Below are 21,235 nucleotides of genomic sequence, written 5' to 3'. Positions count from 1 at the left end.
CTTCCATGTTTAAATGAAATATGATGGCAAAAACTCACCCTCACTTATCAGATTTTGTGAAAAATGTAACCAAAGTGTGACTGTCATTAATTTATTAAAAGACACCTCAACCAGAATAAATTGACTTAAACAAACAATTAATTCTGAACTTAACATGAACACCTTTTTATTTTCACTGTATAAAAGAAAGTTTACAGTAAATTATATCCTTCTGAAGAATTACCCAGGATTCCCATTATATTCTTTGACTTATAATATTTTTTCTCTAGGTTTATGGTGTTGGAGGCTCTTGTAGTCTGTCATGTAGTACTAAATGATTGTATTCTTAAGCACTTGGTGAATGCCGCAATCAAGTTGTCATGTATATTTATGCTACATATTTTTTTCTGGATATGTAAATAATATTTCTATGAATGTTGTCTGCATCAAAAGAAAAAAACAACAATGCTAAGTAACATGTACTCATGAATGTGTAAATATGGGTAAAATAGAAATGGACATACGCACTCAGAAAATGTAAATTATGAGTTTAATGTGTAATTTTAACTTGCCATGCGATAAGACATTAGATTTACAAAAAAAATAGTTAAATTGAAGTCAAGTAAAAAAAAAAAACTCTGAATTGTATTCATTGTCAGTTCATGTTTAATTCATGAGACAAATATAGGTCAAATGTCAATCATATAAACTCATCCATATGTATATTTTAACTATCTCTTTCGGCATTAGTATTAATTTGATTGAGGTATTTTGTTTGATTGATATGATGAATTCAATTCTAGTTTTGATGTATAAGCTAGCATTACAACAACCAAGATAACTATTGTCTCACAATCATCAAGCCTGGACAGTTCATTTAAATGTGTAAATGTTGAAGTTATAAACGAGAAGAAATGTATTCCATATTTAAATTTTGTTGTCTGTGTTCTCAAATAAAGTTAGCAATTGCTTCTGGTGATAGTACTTGTAATTCAGGTGTTTAGTGTTTTATTGTAAGTGTCACATTGAAAAAAAAGGACATTCTTTATACTCGGTGTGTGCAGTAAGTGAATCAGAGAATAGGTTGGCCCTTCAGATCTACAAAAAAAAAACAGTTCCACATTTTTGAGATGATATACTGTCGCAAGTTTTACTTTCAATAAAAGGACATTTCTTAAAAATATTGTTTTTGAGGTCTGCAACCCTCCAGATAGGCTTTTAATCTGCGTTAGTTTTGAGCCTCTAACTGTAAAATGATCTAGCCGAAGATGATTTAAAATGTGTTTGATAATTTTTTCCCCCTTTAAACTAACTAAATCGGGAGTCTTCTTCAGGGTAAGATTTTTTTTTAAATGGACAGTATATCTTATCAAAAGAATTGTATGGTTTTGCTAGATCATTGTACAGCGTATGCATGCAATCAGCTGTTCCTGTTCGTCCGTGTTGACAAGATCTAAAAAATAACATGCAAATAAATACGACAACCTTTGACCTCGGAACTTATTGCATTTGCGGGAGCGTTGATTAAGGTACAGGTTGGAACTATTGTAGACATCTCAAAACATTTTGATCTGAAATTGTTCCGTCGACAAACTGGTAAGTTCGTGAACCGAAAGGCATTTTGAATAAATTTGTGTAGTATTCATATTTTTATTTTTCTGCATTTTAATGTCATTGTTCACATACAATTAGTCGATCAATACTGTGTGACCCCCATTTGGTAATGGATTGTCCAAAATATGAGGGAGTTTCCATACATGTACGGGTACGTCGGGTCAACGTGCTCGGAACTTGTTGAAATTTAATGGCTAATGTTTGCCTGAATTTTGTCAGATATACTGCTCATGTATTTTGGATATCAGAACCGGGGAAGTTTTCTCACCGACACCATGACGTCCACTCCCAGGAGCTGTGTGATGCTGCAGCAATTCTTCATTTATAACCCAACACTCGGTCCGAAAGAGGGTGAGGTGAGTTGAATCGCGTTGCACTTATTTCGGGAAGAATTGAATTATTAGTAAAATGTTAGTCCGAGTAACTTGGACTCAACTTATCGCCTTTTTAACATTCGGACATGGTCTGGCGATAGTGGGGTCCAAAGCTAATGGTTATATGCCGAGCAACACAATTCTGTCATTGACCCAAAAACCCAACATTGCCCAACAAAAACATCAGATTTCACCCTCAAAACGGCTTCCAAATTACGAGATACGCCATCTGAGGTACAAGTAGACATCCATAATTAAGATGGTTGTACTAAAGTTTACTTACGATCCAGATGAAAAGTGAAATTTCCCGTTCAATTCCGAGAGCTCACCTCGCGATTGTGAACGCGTTAAATTTCCGACTCGCGTTTGAATTGCGATGTGGTCTTCATGCCCAGCGTTCATTCGATGATCCCCGTATCCCGAGTGCGACTCCGTTACCGAGCGCGCGCGATGCAACCGAGCCGCGCGATGCATCGATTATGATAATGAGGAGACTGGATCACGTTTGTAAACACAAATGCATTTTGAACGATGAAAGGGAGTCAGGAACTAGCTTGAACCAGTTTCCGTCCATAAAATCTGCCCTAGTTCCCGATTCCCTATTATCGTTCAAAATGCACCTGTGTTTACAAACGTGATCCAGTCTACTCATTATCATAATCGATGCATCGCGCGCGCTCGGTTGCATTGCGCGCCCTCGGTAACGGAATATCACTCGGGATACGGGGACCATCGAATGAACGCTGGGCATGAAGACCACATCGCAATTCAAACGTGAGTCGGAAATTTAACGTGTTCACGATCTCGAGGGGAGCTCTCGGAATTGAACAGGAAATTTCACTTTTCATCCGGATCGCAAGTAAACTTCAGTACAACCATCTTAATTATCGATGTCTACTTGTACCTCAGGTGGCATATCTAGTAATTTGGAGGCCGTTTTGAGGGTGAAATCTGATGTTTTTGTTGGGCAATGTTGGGTTTTTGGGTCAATGACAGAATTGTGTTGCTCGGCATATAACCATTAGCTTGGACCCCACTATCGCCAGACCATGTCCGAGTGTTAAAAAGGCGATAAGTTGGGTCCAAGTTACTCGGACTAGTAAAATTTGCAGTGCGTTACGCGAGTCGACCGTCTGGTTCCCTGACCTGACAATATTCAACATCAGGATCTTTGGCTCTTGGAACAAGACTATCAACCAAATGGTTCTCCGACCCTCCAAAGCCACAGACATGACGGATCACTAAGAAAAAGGGGGTGGATATTTGACCTTGATTTGAACCGGTTCCCGATTGCAATTGTTTTCAGTTTCATTCATACCAGCACGGCACTGAACATACGCAGTGACTGATTTTGGGGACTTAAATTTTTTTTACCAAGACTAGGAATCTTCATCTGGTTCCACGCTAGTCCGAGTAACTTGGACCCTAGACCATTGTATTTGTAGACCCATAAATGTGGTGTCAATAACAACGCCTCACTCCTGAGTTGCGTAGAAACACTCAAAATGTATCGCTTTTTAATATACCATTATGTAGCCCCATAAATGTGGCCAATTTACTGGACTACCTCCGTAAATAAAGGCCACACTTGGAACTTGCCTTTTTCAGATGTCAGATTTATTTGCACACGATTGCGTATCAAAATTTCAACATGAAATTTCACGAAAAATAGACATCTGAAAAAGGCAACACTTTCTGATTAGCCTATAAAGAGGGTGAGTATGCTTCTAAAGCAAAAATAAACAACAAACTAAGCCTAAATGTGAAAATCAAAATTTGACAAAGTTCTACATGTTTTTGTACTTGTTCGAAGTGTGGCCTTTATTTACGGAGGGTGTCCAGTAAATTGGCCACATTGATGGGGCTAACCATTATGCAACATGTTATTTTGGGGGATGTTAAGTACTTACTTATGTAGCCCCACCAGTGTGGCAACGGTGTTGCTGTGCTGTACTAGTCCGAGTAGCTAGGACTCTGTGGATCGCCTTTTTTAACATTTGGAGATGGTTGGGCGATAGTAGGGTCCTACGATCATAAAGTACATGGCGGTATCAATAAGGCCACACAAAAAATACTTCTGCTTCCGATAATATGCCTTTCAAAAATAGGGACGGTCTGTCGGAATTTTTTTTTGCCAATTTTTTATGCTGATTGAATGGGGTATTTAATTATATGCGAAGATTTAGCCTGAACTATTTCCATTGCACTACGAAAGCTATACACAAAATGGCCACACAAAGTGAATAACACCTACCTTAATTATTGTCAATATATTTACGTTCAATAATTCTTAAAAAATAACGGAAAATTCAGGCCTTGCGCACCATATGCACAACGCTAGTCAAGACGGGAAAAATGGCCAAAACTCCGTAATGCATGCGTGAATGCTTGTGTGGCCAGCGGGCGACAGACCTCGTTTTTACGGTGGACAATTTTGGGCAAACACACTGCATCGTATCACTCCAAATACAAGTAGTGCCATCTCAAAGTCAAAATGAACTCTTGAACACGGAAAATACATACACAGACAAGAGAGATCGAGTTCTGTGAATTAACTTGCAAAAATGTTCCCTCTCCATCGATGTGTTCTTGGCATTTTTACGATGTCGAATCCGACTGACCAGTTGACAGTGCACCGCGTTGGCCTGCCGTGCATAGCCATGCTAGCGCTAGCATGGCTTTGCACAGACTGGTTACTGCATTTTCATCATGTCTTCTAAATTGGCCGCGGGAACCAGTCGTCGCCGCATTGAGCTACAATGTAGCATTAACGCACATGTCACTGCGACATCAAATTGTGAAGTAGTTATCGCGACGAAGCGAATTTGTAAAAACAACGGAGGTTTCTTTTGAAAAAAATAGTGAATGTGAGTAAGAAAACAAATACATTTGTAAATACAAACGTTTTTGATGCGAAAGGGTTGTTGAGAGGTATTTTGTGTTGACAGAAAATCATTTTCACTCGTACCCCCTATCAAAATCTTCAGATTTAAACCCCAAAACAGTCCTCAAACTGCCTGATGCGCCCCTGTAGGCTTCAGTGAGAATTGAAAATACAAATGGTGGTGGTTAGGTTCACATACCTTTAGGAAGAAAAGAGAAATTTCACCTTCAATTCAGGAAACATCCTTGTCGCACATACCTTGTTGGAGGCTGCCATTTTGAATTCTGGAAAAATTGACTGGCATCAGACAGACCAATCACAGGGCACTTTGATTGGTCGCCATGGCGACCAATCCAAGTGACCAATCAAAGTGCCCTGTTATTGGTCTGATGCCAGTCAATTTTTCCTGAATTCAAAATGGCAGCCTCCAACAAGGCCTGTGCGACAATAAGAGGTTATTGATACCACCAAATACTTTATGATCCTAGGACCCTACTATCGCCCGACCATCTCCAAATGTTTAAAAAAGGTGATTTTTGCCCTCAAAGTTGATTAGGTTATCTTATACTTCCAGAACTGTAAGGTTTTTACAAACCTTACAGAAAGACCAATTGAAGTTGCTGTAGCAGAAAATTCTCAATTGTTTCAAACCTCCAAACTCTCCTGTCCAGAAATGTTCGGCCTCAAAATTTCACAAGTATTATCTGATGTGGATAGGTACCTCTAGGGTGGGTTGAAATCCCTCAAATGTAAACAAAAATGGGAAATTTACCAGAATTTCGTTTACCAGGATCACAGGAGTCTCGCACTCGGCTGTCTCTCATCATCATCATTCTCTAAAGCGTGGCTTTCCTTTCATCGCGTGAGGTACGAAAACACTCTCGGAATGAAAGCTGCACTGTAGTTGGTCAAGAGAATAAGAGCGCCCTCAGTTGACGGCAAATGATGAGAGACAGCCGAGTGCAAGACTCCTGTGATCTTGGTGAACGAAATTCTGGTAAATTTCACATTTTTGTTTGACATTTGAGGGATTTCAACCCACCCTAGAGGTACCTCTAGGGGAAAAAACCTGAGAATTATCAATTACTACCTTTTACCCTTGACTACACGCAGAGTCGCAGACACCTGCATATGATCTTACACAAAAAATTTGCCAACAAAAACAAAATTCCCTACCTACCTAACCTATTTTCTAATACCTTGTAATCGGAAGCAGAACTAATTTTTTTTTGGGCCTAAACAATAATGTGGTCCTGCGTTGAGCACTGCACATTCTGGGATCTAAGCATTCCCCTAATGACAATTAAAAAGAAGTCCTTCTCAGAGCCTCTTGTCTTTTAGAGATAGTATCTTAGGTTTGTGTCATCTGCAAACATCTTCCAAGGTAATTTAGCCTTGTGTTTTTATATTAATGATGTTAATTAATAATTACTTTGCTTCATTTGCAGGAAGAAAAGAAGATTCTCTTCTATCATCCAAGGAATACAAGCATTGATAACCAGATCAAAAATGTTGGTTTGAGTGAAGCAGTCATCAAATTCACTGAGTAAGAACAGGCACTGCAGTCCCTCACATTTTATGACCTGTCCATGAATAAATAGCCCATTTCAATATGCTTGGAATTTCACGAAAAGTCATACCCAAGAAATTAAAAAACGTAGTTCAAACATATTACCATGGATGAACAATGATAGTAACAGCAAGTCAATAAAGGGATGACATTCATGTGCAATTTGATACTTAAACACTTTCCACATAGGAACATGAACTGCACTTTATACTCTTTTTTTGGTTAATTTTATTGCTCAGTTTCCCGTTGTGGTTTATTTTAAACATTTGTAACAAAAAGCCGCATCCTTCCTGAAGGATCCCCGTTTGCTATTTCCCGGCTTTGCAGCATTGCTAATGTTGCAAACATCAAGACTTGGGCGGGGGGGGGGGGGGGGGGGGTGACCCCTGGCTGCATGGTATATACGGGTTCATGGATTCTGACTAGTGGTTCTCGAACGAAGACATTGAATAAACGGGTAACCATCATCATAGAACTGGATAGCTCAGTTGGCAGAGCACCAGAATGGTTATCCGGAGGTCATAGGTTCAAATCCCACTCCAGTCACTTTCTTTGTTCAACTTTAAAATTAGAGTAATTGAACCCCCCTAATATAAGGATAACACCTCAAATCCCTTCACAAACTTCTTTTGTGTGGTTAAACTCAGGGCAAGCAGGCAGATTGGGTCACGTTTCACTGCTCTCCACATTGCTGGATATTTTTCTGCACTGACTCTCTGTGTGTGACACAGTTACTGTACAGCTGCCCTCAGGTCGACTTGAGCCGCAACAGAACCGTCGGTTTTAAGCAGAAAAGTAATGCTCGGGTCACAAAACTGAGAAATGATGTGATCCTAGTGGAACAAGAGATATCTCGACACAAAATAATCACCCACGACATGACAACAATTCCTCCGCGTAGACATGATCATGTGACATCTTCAAAATGGCTGAGTGCATGTTGATAACAATCACATGATCTTCCACGGCCATGTCTGTTCATTCCGCCATTTTTGCCTCACGCTGTTTGTCTACACAATGGAATAAGTTGATCCTGATGCACACACGACTTTATAACTTCACACAGGTCGATTGCGATTGATTCCCGCCTGTCAGGAACACGTTCTGTCGCGGCGCAGAAGTTCAAATTTTATTCTAGTCTTGCACCTGTTAATTTTTTTGAGTGCCAACTGATGCCTATCATCTTAATATCATCGCAGTTACACTCGGGTCGTAACAAAATTAACGACTGATATGTTCGCGGCGGCCGTAGCTCAGGCGCAGCTTGATCCTGAGAAGTCAGTCTTTGACTGATCTGTGTCGTCGAAGGTTGACCTGAAGGCGGCGTTACACTTCAGATACCCTCACCTGAAAACTAAGCTGCGGGGTTTTATAGGGTTTTACATATTGCTCAGCTTTGAATATTTTTTGTTTTTGACACAAACCTTCCCAGACCCTTCAAAGTACACCAGGAGGTTTTGGAGGATCTTCAATTAGTGGTAAGGTACAGACCAGCCACAGAGGCTTGATGCCCCTTGAAAGCTAGTGTACAAAACATGTGTCATTGGTTTTCAATGAAGAAATTTAGAGGATTCAGGAAGGGTAACATAACAATGCTCAAGGAATTTAGGTTGATCAAAATAAAACCTTTCTCTTAATATATTTTTTTCCACACAATTCCAGAACCTTTTCAACAGAACGTCCATGTGAATCTATGCACACACAGAAGACCAGACATCTTTACCTACAGCCTGAGAAGGATTTCAGCATAATAATGGTCAGTAGCAGTCCAGAGTTGAGGTGGCTGTTGAAAAGTTACAGTCCACATCTAGGTATTTGTGCCTGGGTCTGCAGAATGTCAAATAGGATACAAAATTGCTCAGACAAAACTGGCCAAGCACAAACAATTTTTAAAGATTTTTACAATTAATAAGATTGCACTTACAGCACAATATGTGTTTAGCTAAAATTGGCAACTGGTCACTAAATGATGTCCAATGTCCAATAAGCCATTTGCGAGTAACCTATATACCCTTTGGGATTTACATTTGAAATACATCTGGTGCACTGACTTGCTCAGAATGCTTGGCACATTTTAACTTTGAATTCTCCACACCAAAGATGCTGTTGCTAATCACATTATTTGGGGCAAGCTCTTGCATAGTTACGTAAGAGACGCTCGGCACCAATATCTTGTTCACAATGGGTGAGAATGGCACAAAGACACCAGACCATGCCGGAGCTGGGGGTTGCTAGCATAATGCTTGCCCCGAATCACGTGATATAGTAACAGTCTCTTTGGTTGGGAGAATGCAAACTTAAAACGTGCAAAGCATTGGATTAAGTCAGCGTTCCAGATTTTATTCAAATTTAACTCGCGAATGGCTTATTGTAATTTCACCCTTTGGGTCTGTGTATGTCTTAAGAAACAGGGCAACGTTGATTTTAATGAAATACATGTTGTGTGAGAGTATTCAAGTATTATATTTCATGAGAACTACAGACCAAGACTTCAACAAACATCCTACGTACAATATAGTCAGTACTTGCTTCAGGATGAAAATGGCCAGTGATTCCCACCAAACAACAGGTTGCTTAGAATTGAGGTCATGTCCAATGTACAAGTCAATCACAAGTAACAGAGGATGCACATTAAAAAGGAATATCTTTAAGTCGCAATTCATTTGAATAGCAACTTGACTTGAAACTGGATGACTTGCGATTGACTTGTGTTTGAATTTTAAACTAAATTACAACTCATGACAACGGTTGTCTGTGCCATCCAACCAGTGATGATGTTTATACCAGACTAATCCTGTCATGATTCTAAATCCAAACAACCAATGGTTCCACTGGCTTTTTTATTGCAGATCATAACAGTGCCTTTCAGCGAAAAGACAAAAGATGGTAAGACATATCATGAATACCACGAAGAAGACATCCAGGACTCGGTCTACTCAGCTGTCCTCAAACACGCCTACAAGCTCTTCAAGGTAGGCTCTCATCTCACAAGTTGTATCTGTGTTCTCCCTAATCCTCCCATATCCTTCAAATTCCAACAGGAGGATGTTGCAGGATCAAGCAAGGTAGCATCCAGCCACTATTACTGAGCAAGGGGCTTAACCCCAAGGGCCTTTTGGCTAGGATGCATCCTCAATCCTTCAAAGTCCTCCAACTGCCGCCACATAAAAATTGGATACTATCTCAATCCTCCAAACTCATCTCTTCTTGATTATTTTCAGTGGAGGAGATAGAGACCAAAGAAAATGCCACTGAGCTCTTACACAGCATTGGATTTGGGAAGATCAAGCAGATTCTTAGAATAACAGCTAAGAGTTTAGGATAAACCCTTAACATCGTAACGTCTTAGTAGTGGGTAGCTGTATTAGGCATCCATGCTGAAGTTTTTGTTGTTGCCATGAAAGCTTAACAAAAGTAATACCTTTTATTTAGGCACTTCGTATTTGAAAAGGCAGTAAGATATTTGCTGGGAACTTACCCAAATATGCTAAAAGCTAACAGCCTGCAGCCACATTATAGCATATTACTGCATTTCAACCAAATCTTAGCACAACGCTCCATTTAAAGTAACATCGGTAGGAGTCTACAAAATACATGTACTACCAAAGTTAGTCATTTTCTAATCTATGGTAAGTTTGTTGGTTGGTTGTTTAACTTCTTCGATAATGTAACTCACATTATGCAACAGACTCGTACAGCATTTAGTGAATGTACTGGTGTATTTTTTTGTCTTCTCGCTGGTAACATGTTTAATATGTATGTCTTCTCTTCTTCGTCGCAGCTTTTTATGGGGTCTTTCACATCCATCATGGAGAACAATGGAATTGATCAACTCAAGCACAGGCTAGAACACTTCTACAGTCGGGTACATGTTCTTCTTGAGATCAGGATCGTTTTCTGTAGAGTTTTTTATTGTTTGAGGTGCCCAGCTTACTTGAACGGCAGGGCACGTAGCAGGCCTCTATAGCAGCAATCTATTTTATTTTTTGAGAGCGAGAGAGTTGGGAGAGACTGCCATGAGGGAGACTGCCACGTGGGGAATGTGGTCACATAGACCTGGCTTCAATTCATTCACAGAGTCTATACTCTCCAAATGTAGTAGATTGGAAGATGCAGTTGCTGAAATGGACTAACGTTGAAATTGTGTTTGGGGTTGGGAGTTGTGCTTGAGAACATGTGTACCCATTAAATGTTGCTCCTACTTGTGAAAAGAACTGGTGCTTGTACTCGTACTCAAGTACATTTCTTGGTACTGGTATCAGTACTCATGGAAGAAATTACCTTGTACTTGTACTCGTACTCAGGACAAATTACTTGTACTCATACACATGGCAAAGTACTCGTACTCGTATACACACTCTTGTTTTACTATACTCTGGAGGACAATGCTTTGTGTTTTCCTTTGTCCCTGTAATATAACACTCTCCCATAGACTAAGCTCACAAACTTACTACAGAGGACTGTTGCCAACAAAAGACCCAACTCCCGAGGACCGAAAGGATCTTTTGTTCTCCCTTAAGGCTTTGTGTGTGTTTCAGTCCTCGGGGGGGGGGGGGGGGGGGGGGGGGGGGGGGGGGGGGGGGGGGGGGGGGGGTAGAACAAGTACACATGGAAATGTACTAGACTACAACACTGCCCAACAGCATCTTTGGTCCCCACAATATATATCGCTCATCAGGTGTATGGTCCTCACAACTATGGAACAAGTGTGTGTGCACATGCATATGTGCAGTGTGTCCTTACTCTTGTCGGGAGGAACAAAGTGCAATCTGTCTTTAATGCAAAAGCCCATATGTGTAAAATAGGGTTGGTTTGAACTTTTAGGGTTGGTTTAAACTTTTATGTCTAATGTTTTACTTGTTTATCGACTCCTGATAATTTTGCCGTGTTTTTTCTTCCCAGTATCTCTTGACCCTCAGGTTGAGTCACAGTGACATCCTTGAGATCCACAATGGTATCCTATTCCTTCCACTTGACAAGAACACCTACCTGAGAATACAGTGTTTTATCAACCTCGTAGAGGCATCGTTTAGGTAAGTGTTTTAGATGTAACATAGGCCCCTGAAAAGCACAACTTGCCACTTAGTTTTATATTATTATACAGTAAACATGAAACCCAAAGTAAAAACACAAACAGGAGATTTATTTTTTCGATAATCAGACGCATTTTTTATATTTTTGATACCATTGCTCGATATAAAATTTTGATATTTCAAAATGATTAAAAAAACTGTTATTGGCGATATCAATATCAAAATAATATCAAATAATCGAGTAATATCGATATATCGAGGGTGCTTATTAAGAAGTAAAAGATGTGGCTAGCTGTAAAAGGCCTGAGAACCACCCAAAGACTTGATTAGCTTTCACTGTCCTTTCTAATTGCAGTCAAATAAAGTACACAGCATTCCTGTACAATGATCAACTTGTTTGGTAAGTCACTCATCAACTATTGACTGAAAACACAGCTCCAGACCAACATATTGTGGTTGGCTTCAATTTATGTTTTAGGAAGTAACCAATTCTAAGGAAGCTTTCGGTTTCTTTTGCACATTTTTGGTTAAATTTAAAAGGGGGAGACAAAATCAGGTATTTCAAACAAAGATAGACACTTTTTTTTATTTTGTCTGGAAGTTTTCAAACACTCACACCAGTGTGTTTGTTTCAATTGTGTCCTGGATCTTTTAAAAACAAGTCAAAATTAACTGAGAAAGTTTATCATGGAACCAGTTGACTGTAATCTTTTTGACCTCTTATCGTTGCTAAGTAACAGTGTATAAAAGTTTAATTTGATATAATTTCTCCATACCTGGTATATCCATCAACTAGTGTCAAATGCTGACTTTTCAATTTCTCCAGGAGTGGTCTTGAGCAGGACGACATGAGGATCTTGTATAAATACCTTACCACTAGTTTATTCCCAACGTCCTTAGACACAGAGGTAGGTTCAGCTTGTCATTGTTGTCCCATTATGCCATCATAGAAAAGAGTATGGCTTATGTTTAGCATTTGTTACTCATGATCAAATACACTGTGTCCTTGGGCAAGCCACTTTACCCCATTTGCCTCTGTCCCAGTGGTATAAGTGAATACTGGCATTTTTCAATAATCTCCAGTGAACAAATATCCAATCCAAGGGGGAATCTTGAGAAGTATTTTTGGTAGTTTCTTGCGGAGTCATATTGGTCAGAAAATGACTTTAATTTACATGCTTCAGTCATACAGTCAACTCCCATTCATAGGAAATCTGCTGGACCTCCCCAAACTGTTCATCATATCCGTAATCATATCTGCAATTAATAGCACTCCGCACTTGTGACGTCAAGTTTGCTCTGCGCCGTATGCGCTCATATCCCTGATGTCAGACAAACTTTCGAACAATCACGCCCGCACATACATGCACATCTGGCCGCATACATTCGCATAGAAACGGTGTTGCAAGCGTGTGCGTAATCTTCACATGAGAAGTTCGTACAGCATGCTTGTCTGAGATCCGGGTACTTGCTTCTATTTTTAACATTAGTGCGGAGCGCTATTGGACAGGTTTCAGTTATGAACGAAATCTTGGAGCAATACCTATGGTAAGTCACAGTGAAACCTGCTGTGACTGCACAGCAGACCGCACATGCCAACCAATTAGTATAAACCGCAGTAATGGATGAGCCATGATTTATCATGCCACCTGCATGTATATCTATATCACATAACATTGGCGTTCGATCTGTAAAGACCTAATCCTAGCTCACCAATTAAGCCTTATCGATACAAGCATGAAATTTCTCCAAAATTTCCAAAGAAGGATCACTGTAAAAGGGTTGCAGACAGTGGTTTGCATGCTGACTCTATAAAATTTGGTCGTAACCAAAACTTTGTAATGTCAGTGTTCATGTTAAAGTTGACTAAATGAATTTATGCAAACTTCTTTAGCAGTTGTAGAAGGATTCTATTTGAATCCTGACAGTCAGTCACTGCAGTGACACACTGTTTGAACTTGTACAAAATGGAATCATTAAGCCCAATGTAATGTGTGGAGTGTGGCCAGGTGGTTAGGGTTTGTGACTCATGATCAGAGGTCAGGGGGTCGAATCCAGCTGCTGGTCATGTGTTGTGTCCTTGGGCAAGCCACTTCATCCCCACTTGCCTCTCTCCACACAGGAGTATAAATGGGTACTGGCATTAGCTGGGGAGTAACCTGCGATGGACTGGCATCTCATTCAGGGGGAATAGAAATATTCATTTCATGCCAGGGAAACTGGAGATAAACACTGGCCTAATGGGCCATAGACACTCGGGACAGACTTGACTTCCTGTAAGCCAGATGTAGTATTTTACATATTTATTCTGGTATGTGCAGTAATTGTTTTTCATTTTTGCTTATGTAATTTTTTCCAGCTTAAGGAAACTACAATCAAATCAAACCAGACGCTAGGTAGCACGCACTATGGCAAGTAAGTTAATATTTTGCTGTAGTATTAATTAAAGTGTTAATTAATGTAGCTTTGACTTGACTATTACATGACTTTATTTGAATATTTTTGTGTTGTATAGACTATCAGGTTCAAGTTTGTGGCTAATGATAACTTCCACATGCATACTAGGATTTGTCGGTTTATTTTCATAGGACCATTTTATTTCATAAGACTTTTTATGCTGCACTTAAATTTGATGTTCAATTTCTGCACATCTCTTTGTCGTCATGTTTTGTCAGATTTGTGACGGGGCCGACAGATCCTCACGACCAACAGTCTTCCAGTCAAATTCGACCTCCAAAGATCTTTGTCAATAATGGATCCCACATAGAAGAGCTGCACCTTGTTGTCTACAGGGTAGGTCCAAACACAATAGACTCTGTGTGAACAAAATCAAAGATGTTATGTGTTCTAACATTGAGTGTTTGGCCGGTTCATATGCACTGTTTATCATTCACCATTTATATAAGCTGTGTATACCAGCATGCGTGATGAGGGAAATGGTTCTCAAGTACAGGGTGAGTAAAACAAATAATAAAAAATGTCGGGACCATTGTTTTAGAGAAGTTCTGCATGTAGCACTTTCAAAATCTAGGGTATGAAAGCCCAACTCATAAGTTTTCTTTTAGTACAAGAATCATTCAAATCACTCATGTACTTTTCAAGTTACAGAGTTTTAAACACAACCACCGTTTTAAAGGTCTTTCCACGGATCACAAAAAGGTGTACGGTCTTTAAGCAAAACGAAAACAATTCACGCACATCCTTATGTGATTTGTTTTCGTTTTGCTGAAAGAACACTGAACTTGTTTGATCCCTGGACAGAACTCTAAAATGGTGGTTGTGTTTAAAACTCCGTAACTTGAAAAGTACATGAGTGATTTGAAGGATTCTTGTACTAAAAGAAAGCTTATGAATTGGGCTTTCATATTCTAGATTTTGAAAGTGCTACATGCAGAACTTCAGTAAAACAATGGTCCCGACATTTGGGTTTAGTTTTTTTTACTCACCCTGTCCAGTAAGATGTCACATGTACATTGGAGCCTATTCCATACAGAGCTATTATAAAAGTTAAATTTAAAATAGGGTGGCATTGGTGTCGCAGTGCATAAAGCTCTCGCCCCTCACCACTGTGGCCAGGGTTTGATTCCCGACTAGGGTCATATGTGAGAAGAGTTGTTGATTTTCTCCTGTGCCACGTGGGTTGTTCTCTGGCTTCTCTGGTGTCCCTTCCTCCACAAAAATCAACACTTTCATTCTGGCCGTGGTCAGATATTGGTCGTATGGCAGCTGCCTAAGGCACCTTTACGTGCCTTTGGCTTGACCATGTTGTAGCTGCGTCCTTCGCAATTCAGCTTCTGCTGCAAGTAAGGATGATTAGCATCCCCCATCCACCCCTCCCCCCCCCCCCCCTCCCCCACCAGAAAAAGGTTCATCTATTGATAAATTGGCACTTTTCAATAAAATTGGCACTTTTGAATAAACATTTGTATTTCTCTTCTGCAGGCCCTCAGTGCAACAGTATGCCTGATGGTTGACGGTAAGTTAACCTTGAAGTGGTCGATTTATTTTCTCTCAACTTTCAGGACGGGAGTGTCATTCAAAATTGATTCCAAGGATACACAAAGGACAAAACATGAGGCTACAAAGGCCACAGTATGTGTGGTAGCTGGTAGTCTAGCCTTTCATATCTATTGACCTATACTACATTTATGTATCTTTCACACACAAAACCCCATTGGACTAAATTTTGTAATAAGTTACTGCTAGTGATTGTTAAGTTTTCCTTCTTTTGTGGAAAGTCATTCACAGGGAGCATTCCCATCACTTGAACTTTTAGAACTTATTATTGATATCAATCATTGAAAAGTGTTCACTTTGTGATACAAAACGGATGATTATGGTTGAATGTTCTATTCTGGTTTTTGTCATCAGGTTCAACTATACCACCATTAGACTGGTATAAAAATATTGACAGTTTCATTGGTCCACAACTCAGTAGTCTGGCATCGGACATTGGGGAACAGTACGCAAACAGGAAAGGAAGCAGGTAAAAACAGATACTTAGTACTGGTAACTATAAGTCTGACCACTGCCTGAGTATGGCTCCATATTTCACACAGATGTGGACTCCGTGTGTGGACAGTAGATGGGGCTACATGACCACTAATGAGAGGGACACACTGTGCATACACTCTTGTATTACTATACTCCCGAGGACAATGCTTTGTGTTTCCCTTTGTCCCTGTAATAAAACATTCTCCCATAGACTAAGCACACGAACCTACTACAGAGTCCCGTTTTGAACAAAAGACCCAACTCCCGAGGACTGAAAGGATCTGTTGTTCTCCCTTTGTGTGTCTGTCCTCAGGGGTTATGTAGAACACGTACACACTGGTTCACACACCTATCGCAGGCATGACGCAAAGCACACACAAATAGTTTACTCTGAATGTTTACAAACCTGTAGCATCTTCATATAAGCATTGAAGCGTAGAGCAGGCATGCAACTTTTCCTCGGACCTGCTGATTTCCTCGTTTTTAACTTCTCAGGAATGCCATTACAAATTGAAAAACACTGTGCAAAGTCTTGTGTGGTTTGGAATGTCCTTGGTTCTTCTAAATTCCCAGTTGCATGCCCGATAGAGTAGGAGAATGGCTAGTTCCTTATTCTGCATTCTCACAACCTTTAACACGGGCTCAACTTCATTTCAATATTAATTTGTGCACAAATAGGCAGTCAGCCTAGCCTACCTGTTGTGTACTCTTATAGGTCTCTCTCAAATGACATCACTTCCTACTGATTGTCACATGCATCGGCATTTTGGGTGTCAATTTTTTGTGACGCGCATCGGCTGCGCCGTATTTCAAAGAAATTTCGAGCAACATGTGCGTGTGTTTAGAACATTTTGCACACTGCGGGCGCACACACCTGATGGCGTTGAACATGCAGTTGTAATGTTCTTGCGAAGATGGCGTCTTATGAGAGGGGTCTATTGAGTTTTGGGGTTGTTTTTTTGAAATGTTGTATTGCTCATTGCCAGCTTCAAATATTATATTTGATATATTTAAATATTGGTGGAGAGAGTTTGTCCTCATTTTGAAATGTGTTGTGTTATCATTTTACTCCTGCCTCAGTAGTGCCAGTCAAGATTTCAAGTTTGTCTACTTCAATCAGATGAACTTGGCCCAGAAGACAACGGTACACAACCGCAAGACATCCAGCGCAACGATAAGTCCCGAAATGGTTCGACTCATTAGCGACATCAATGCAGATTTTACAAGGTGAAAAGTTCTCTTGAAAAGAAGCACAGCAAATTATAGCATTAGTACTTTTTTCAAATAATTCTTTTTTATATTTAAGGATTCCTATTCTGCAAACATGTTAGTGAAAGAGGATTGATCTAATTGCCATGGACCTTATTCATGAGGTAGCCATTTTTGTTGTGTTCCCTGAATGTATTTCATAAATTGTTAACTGTTGCATGGAATGGCACCATACTATTTATGCAGCCTTATGTTACTTTATTTTTTTTTTAATCTGGCTTAAAACATTAGGGAATGTTTAATTACAAATTTTAAATTATTCATTTAAGCAGACTTGAATTATTTAGTAATGTACTTGCTTTCATTTCTCTTCGCAAGTTCCAAAAATGATTTTACCTCACTTTCAATTCAACATGGCCGACTCGTGAATAAGGCCCATTTTGTAATCCCAGTCTCATTTCAGCATTTACCAGGGTTTTTTTAAACTCTAGCTTTGTTATCACTTTTCTCACCTTCTTTTTGTGACAAATTGTTAGTCATTCTTCCATTTCTGAGAAGTTTGAATTAATGAGTTTTAAACTAATTTGTTATGGCATTTTGTTTCAGATTTGAAGAGGACGGTGAGACGTTAATGAAGACCATGTCAGATTGTTGGGTCGTCGGCAAGAAATCTGACCAGCGAGAATTCTACGTCGTCATCAATCAGAAAAATGCAACCCTCACGGAAATAAACGGTAAGGAAAAGAAAGAACTAGAACATCAACTTGTTACTTTCTCCAGAAAGCTCTCTCTTAGAAACATGTAGGAACATTTGCAAAAACGTGGAAACAAACCTACCAATTTCATAAAAAAATCTTTCAGAAAAGTGACGACAGGGATGGTACCAAGTACCCCGTGAAATTATTCTGCCTGAAATGGAATTGTTCAGCAGAAAACCTTAATTAAAAGCAGTTTAAAAAAGTGTGTCCACGGGCACACTGTTCTTAAACAACAGAATTCAGTTACGAGACCTAAAAAGTGTGCAAATGTTTCTCTGCTTTCTCAAAATGTATAGTTGCCACTGAGCTAAAACTCCCACAGGTTAGTTGTTATGCACCTTAATTTTGAGCTATTTTGTTGCTTCAGACGAAAAAATGCAAAAAATAGACAAATGATCCTATGTACATTTACTTCTGGCAGAAAAACCAACATGCTTCTAAAACTCACTCAAAGGAAAAGAATTATTAAAAAAAAAGCAGTGTTGCTTAATTCTAAGTTTCAACTTTTTTTCATGTTTCTGACATCTCTCTTGGTTGAACTAGTATGAATGCAGAAAATGAAGAAAAAAAGATTTAGGTCTTGCTTTAGGTACCTTATATATTTGTTTTCTTTTAGAAATACAAACTGTATGTACTTATGTGGTTGACAAATGTGCTAAGCCAGTCCTATTCACTTGTCATTATTTGTTTGTTTGCTTAACTAGTGAAGCTTTGCGGTACCACCGTGTGGAAATCTCTTTTGAGAAGATGTATGGTTCTGACAAGAACCAGTTGGTTGAAAAAAACTTTTTTTCAGAACCACACATCTTCCCAAAAGAGATTTACGCATGGTGTTACCGCAAACCTTCACTAGTTCTACCACCACCGTGCAAGGTTTCAAATCTTACTTTTGTTTGTTTATTTGTTTATCATTTTCCAGAGGAGGTCAAGAGACTATGCGCTGCACATTTCACCAACATCTTCTTCCTAGATTGACGAGACGTCATCCTTGAACCCTCCGGACCCAGCAATATGACTCTGGATAGTACAGCATGCACATCAGGACCTACGTTACCCTCCCAAAGTCGACTGTGTCAATCTGTATGGGGAAATGGTTTGGCTTGTTTTAGCCTAGTGACTGTGCCAAAATAGCTCCCATCAATTTGAGTGGAGTCATTTTCATAATCAACCATGACTACCACCACCGACCCATTTTTGTCCACCACTTAATACAATGTACACTACGTCACAAAATACCCGCAACTTTATTTTTGCGAGGCTCTAGTGTCGGCGAGGAAATACGTACCGCCATTATTTTGATACCATTTTAAAGCTTGGAATGTTAACTTTATCCCTTGCAAGTATTGGTTTGATAATTAAAAGAATTTTTAAATTATTCGTGTTCAAATAAAGGCATGTAGAAAACAAACTCAACCATTTGAAGGAAAGTTGATGATGCGGTACATCAGATGCAAACTTGAGTCAACAAGCTGTTGAAAAAAAACAAAAAAAAGTTGATTTATATTAAAACACACTGAGCTTGAAACGAAAAACAATATTGTGAATTTATTTAAAGTGTACGTGGATCGAAAAGACAAGGAAACACAGAAAGTAAAAGGCAACGAGATCGTCACATAATGAACATGAAGCATTTCCACATTAGAAAAAATGCGCATGATTGATTTTCCTTGAAAACGGTTATAATTTCAAAACCCTTTTGAAAATCAAACCAATACTTACCAGGGATAAAATTAAGATTCCAAGCTTTAAAATGATATAAAAATAATGCTAGAGTCTCGCAAAAAAAATGTTGCGGGTATTTTGGGATGCGCTGTAGTACCATCGTCAACTCTAATATTATATCCAGGCATAGCAGATATTTCATAAAGCCCTTTTTCACCTATTTCACAATGCCTGCATACCACAACTATTGCACAATACATTGTATGGACTATGGTGCCCCTGCTATCACATACCAGATGGTTTCAAAAACTGTTTGTACATATACAGGATTCAATTATTTGATGCCAAGCATTTGCCTCCAAGAGGCCACATTCAAAACATCAACTACCTGCATATCTAGGTCTCTCTCAAATGACGTCATTTGCAACAGACCGGCCACGTGCATCAGCATTTTGAGCGTCAACTTGCATAATGTGCATCGGCTGCGTCGTATTTCGAACACATTTCGAGCAACAAGCGTGCGTTTGGAACATTTTCAACACTGCGCAATGCGTGCTTGATTGCATAAAATACGCAGACTTTGCAATTCTTGGTTCTTGGTTGGTTCGTCTCCTAAATACTCCGCGTGGGAGTTATACAGGAGGCCAGAAACACCGGGGCAAACCCCTTCTCTTAGCGATAAGTGTCACTGGGTTCTTTTACGTGCACTGGATTACACAAGACACAGGACCTACGGCTTAACGTCCCATCCGAAGGACAAAGCAATAATGGTTAAGTGCCTTGCTCAAGGGCACAAGTGTCCACCCGGTGGGCTCGAACCCACGCCACTGTTGCCTCTGAAACACCAGAGCATGAGTCCGGTGTTCTTAACCGTTAGGTCATGACACTGTAGCTCTCCTACCGAGATGGCCATGTTTGAGAGAGAGCTATTGGCCTGCTTTGAATTCCCCAGCCTCTTTTTTATGCATGAAACCACTCAAGTGCATTTGGAAGCCTTGTGACTAATGACCATAGTTAGTGAGAAATCACTATTAGATCTCTGCACCTGCCAGCATTGGGCTATGTGCCAGTCAGTTTTCGCCAACCTCTCCTTGTTTCTTTAAAGCTACAGTCCATCATTTGCAGCCATCCAAAAAGTAACTGGCGTAATTATTGTTGAAAACCATGCTTGGTTGAAAGATAGTCAGGGGACTAAACTCCCTGTGAAATTATTCTTTCTGGCAAGCTGTCATTTTGAAGAAATCAACGAAAGAAGGCCTTTCCAACGGTGCGTCTTAAGACACACCGTTGGAAATTTCCATTAGTAGTTCGTTTTTTTTATTTGGCGAAGCGCGCGCAAGCTTTGGCACGACGCACACGCGTCCTCAGTTGCTATAATTCGTTGGATTTGCGCGATATCGCGTAGCAGCAATCGGCTCAGTGAGAACGTGTCTCGGACGCTGAATTCAGGCCCAATTCAAAACTGATTCAGCAACTTTTATTTTGAAATCGAGATCCCAGAATGCTGTTTTTCTCGGAATATACAGCTGAAGCTGAGCTGAAAGTTCATCGGGTTAGCTGTTTAGCACCCTCCTTTAGTTTTTGAGCACTGTTGTTGCTTCAAACGAACAAAATGCAGAAATTACAAATGATGGACTATACCTTTAACTCTACAGATA

The 21,235-nt window shown here is 39.7% G+C and overlaps 1 protein-coding gene across 2 annotated transcripts; it reads left to right on the top strand.

Annotated features, from left to right (window-relative positions):
- Positions 1-1,704: 1,704 nt before the first annotated feature.
- On the top strand, positions 1,705-19,348 carry LOC119734965 (vacuolar fusion protein CCZ1 homolog). Of its 2 annotated transcripts, none has more exons than XM_038208625.1 (15): positions 1,705-1,949; positions 6,300-6,397; positions 8,084-8,177; positions 9,271-9,393; positions 10,203-10,286; positions 11,324-11,454; positions 11,810-11,854; positions 12,281-12,362; positions 13,814-13,869; positions 14,130-14,247; positions 15,397-15,430; positions 15,826-15,940; positions 17,029-17,175; positions 17,764-17,891; positions 18,835-19,348. In XM_038208625.1, exons 1-15 carry the CDS (start codon positions 1,824-1,826, stop codon positions 18,888-18,890), a joined length of 1,437 nt encoding a protein of 478 aa, XP_038064553.1. In that variant the 5' UTR covers positions 1,705-1,823; the 3' UTR covers positions 18,891-19,348. The 2 variants fall into 2 exon arrangements, with proteins under 2 accessions (XP_038064553.1, XP_038064554.1); XM_038208626.1 differs by having other exon boundaries at positions 17,032-17,175; positions 18,835-19,214.
- Positions 19,349-21,235: the final 1,887 nt, after the last annotated feature.

This window comes from Patiria miniata, unplaced genomic scaffold (genome assembly GCF_015706575.1).
Source record: "Patiria miniata isolate m_02_andy unplaced genomic scaffold, ASM1570657v1 HiC_scaffold_28, whole genome shotgun sequence".
Taxonomy (NCBI): Eukaryota; Metazoa; Echinodermata; class Asteroidea; order Valvatida; family Asterinidae; genus Patiria; species Patiria miniata.
The sequence above is the reverse complement of the archived record's forward strand: the minus strand, read 5'-3'. Positions and strand labels throughout refer to the sequence as shown.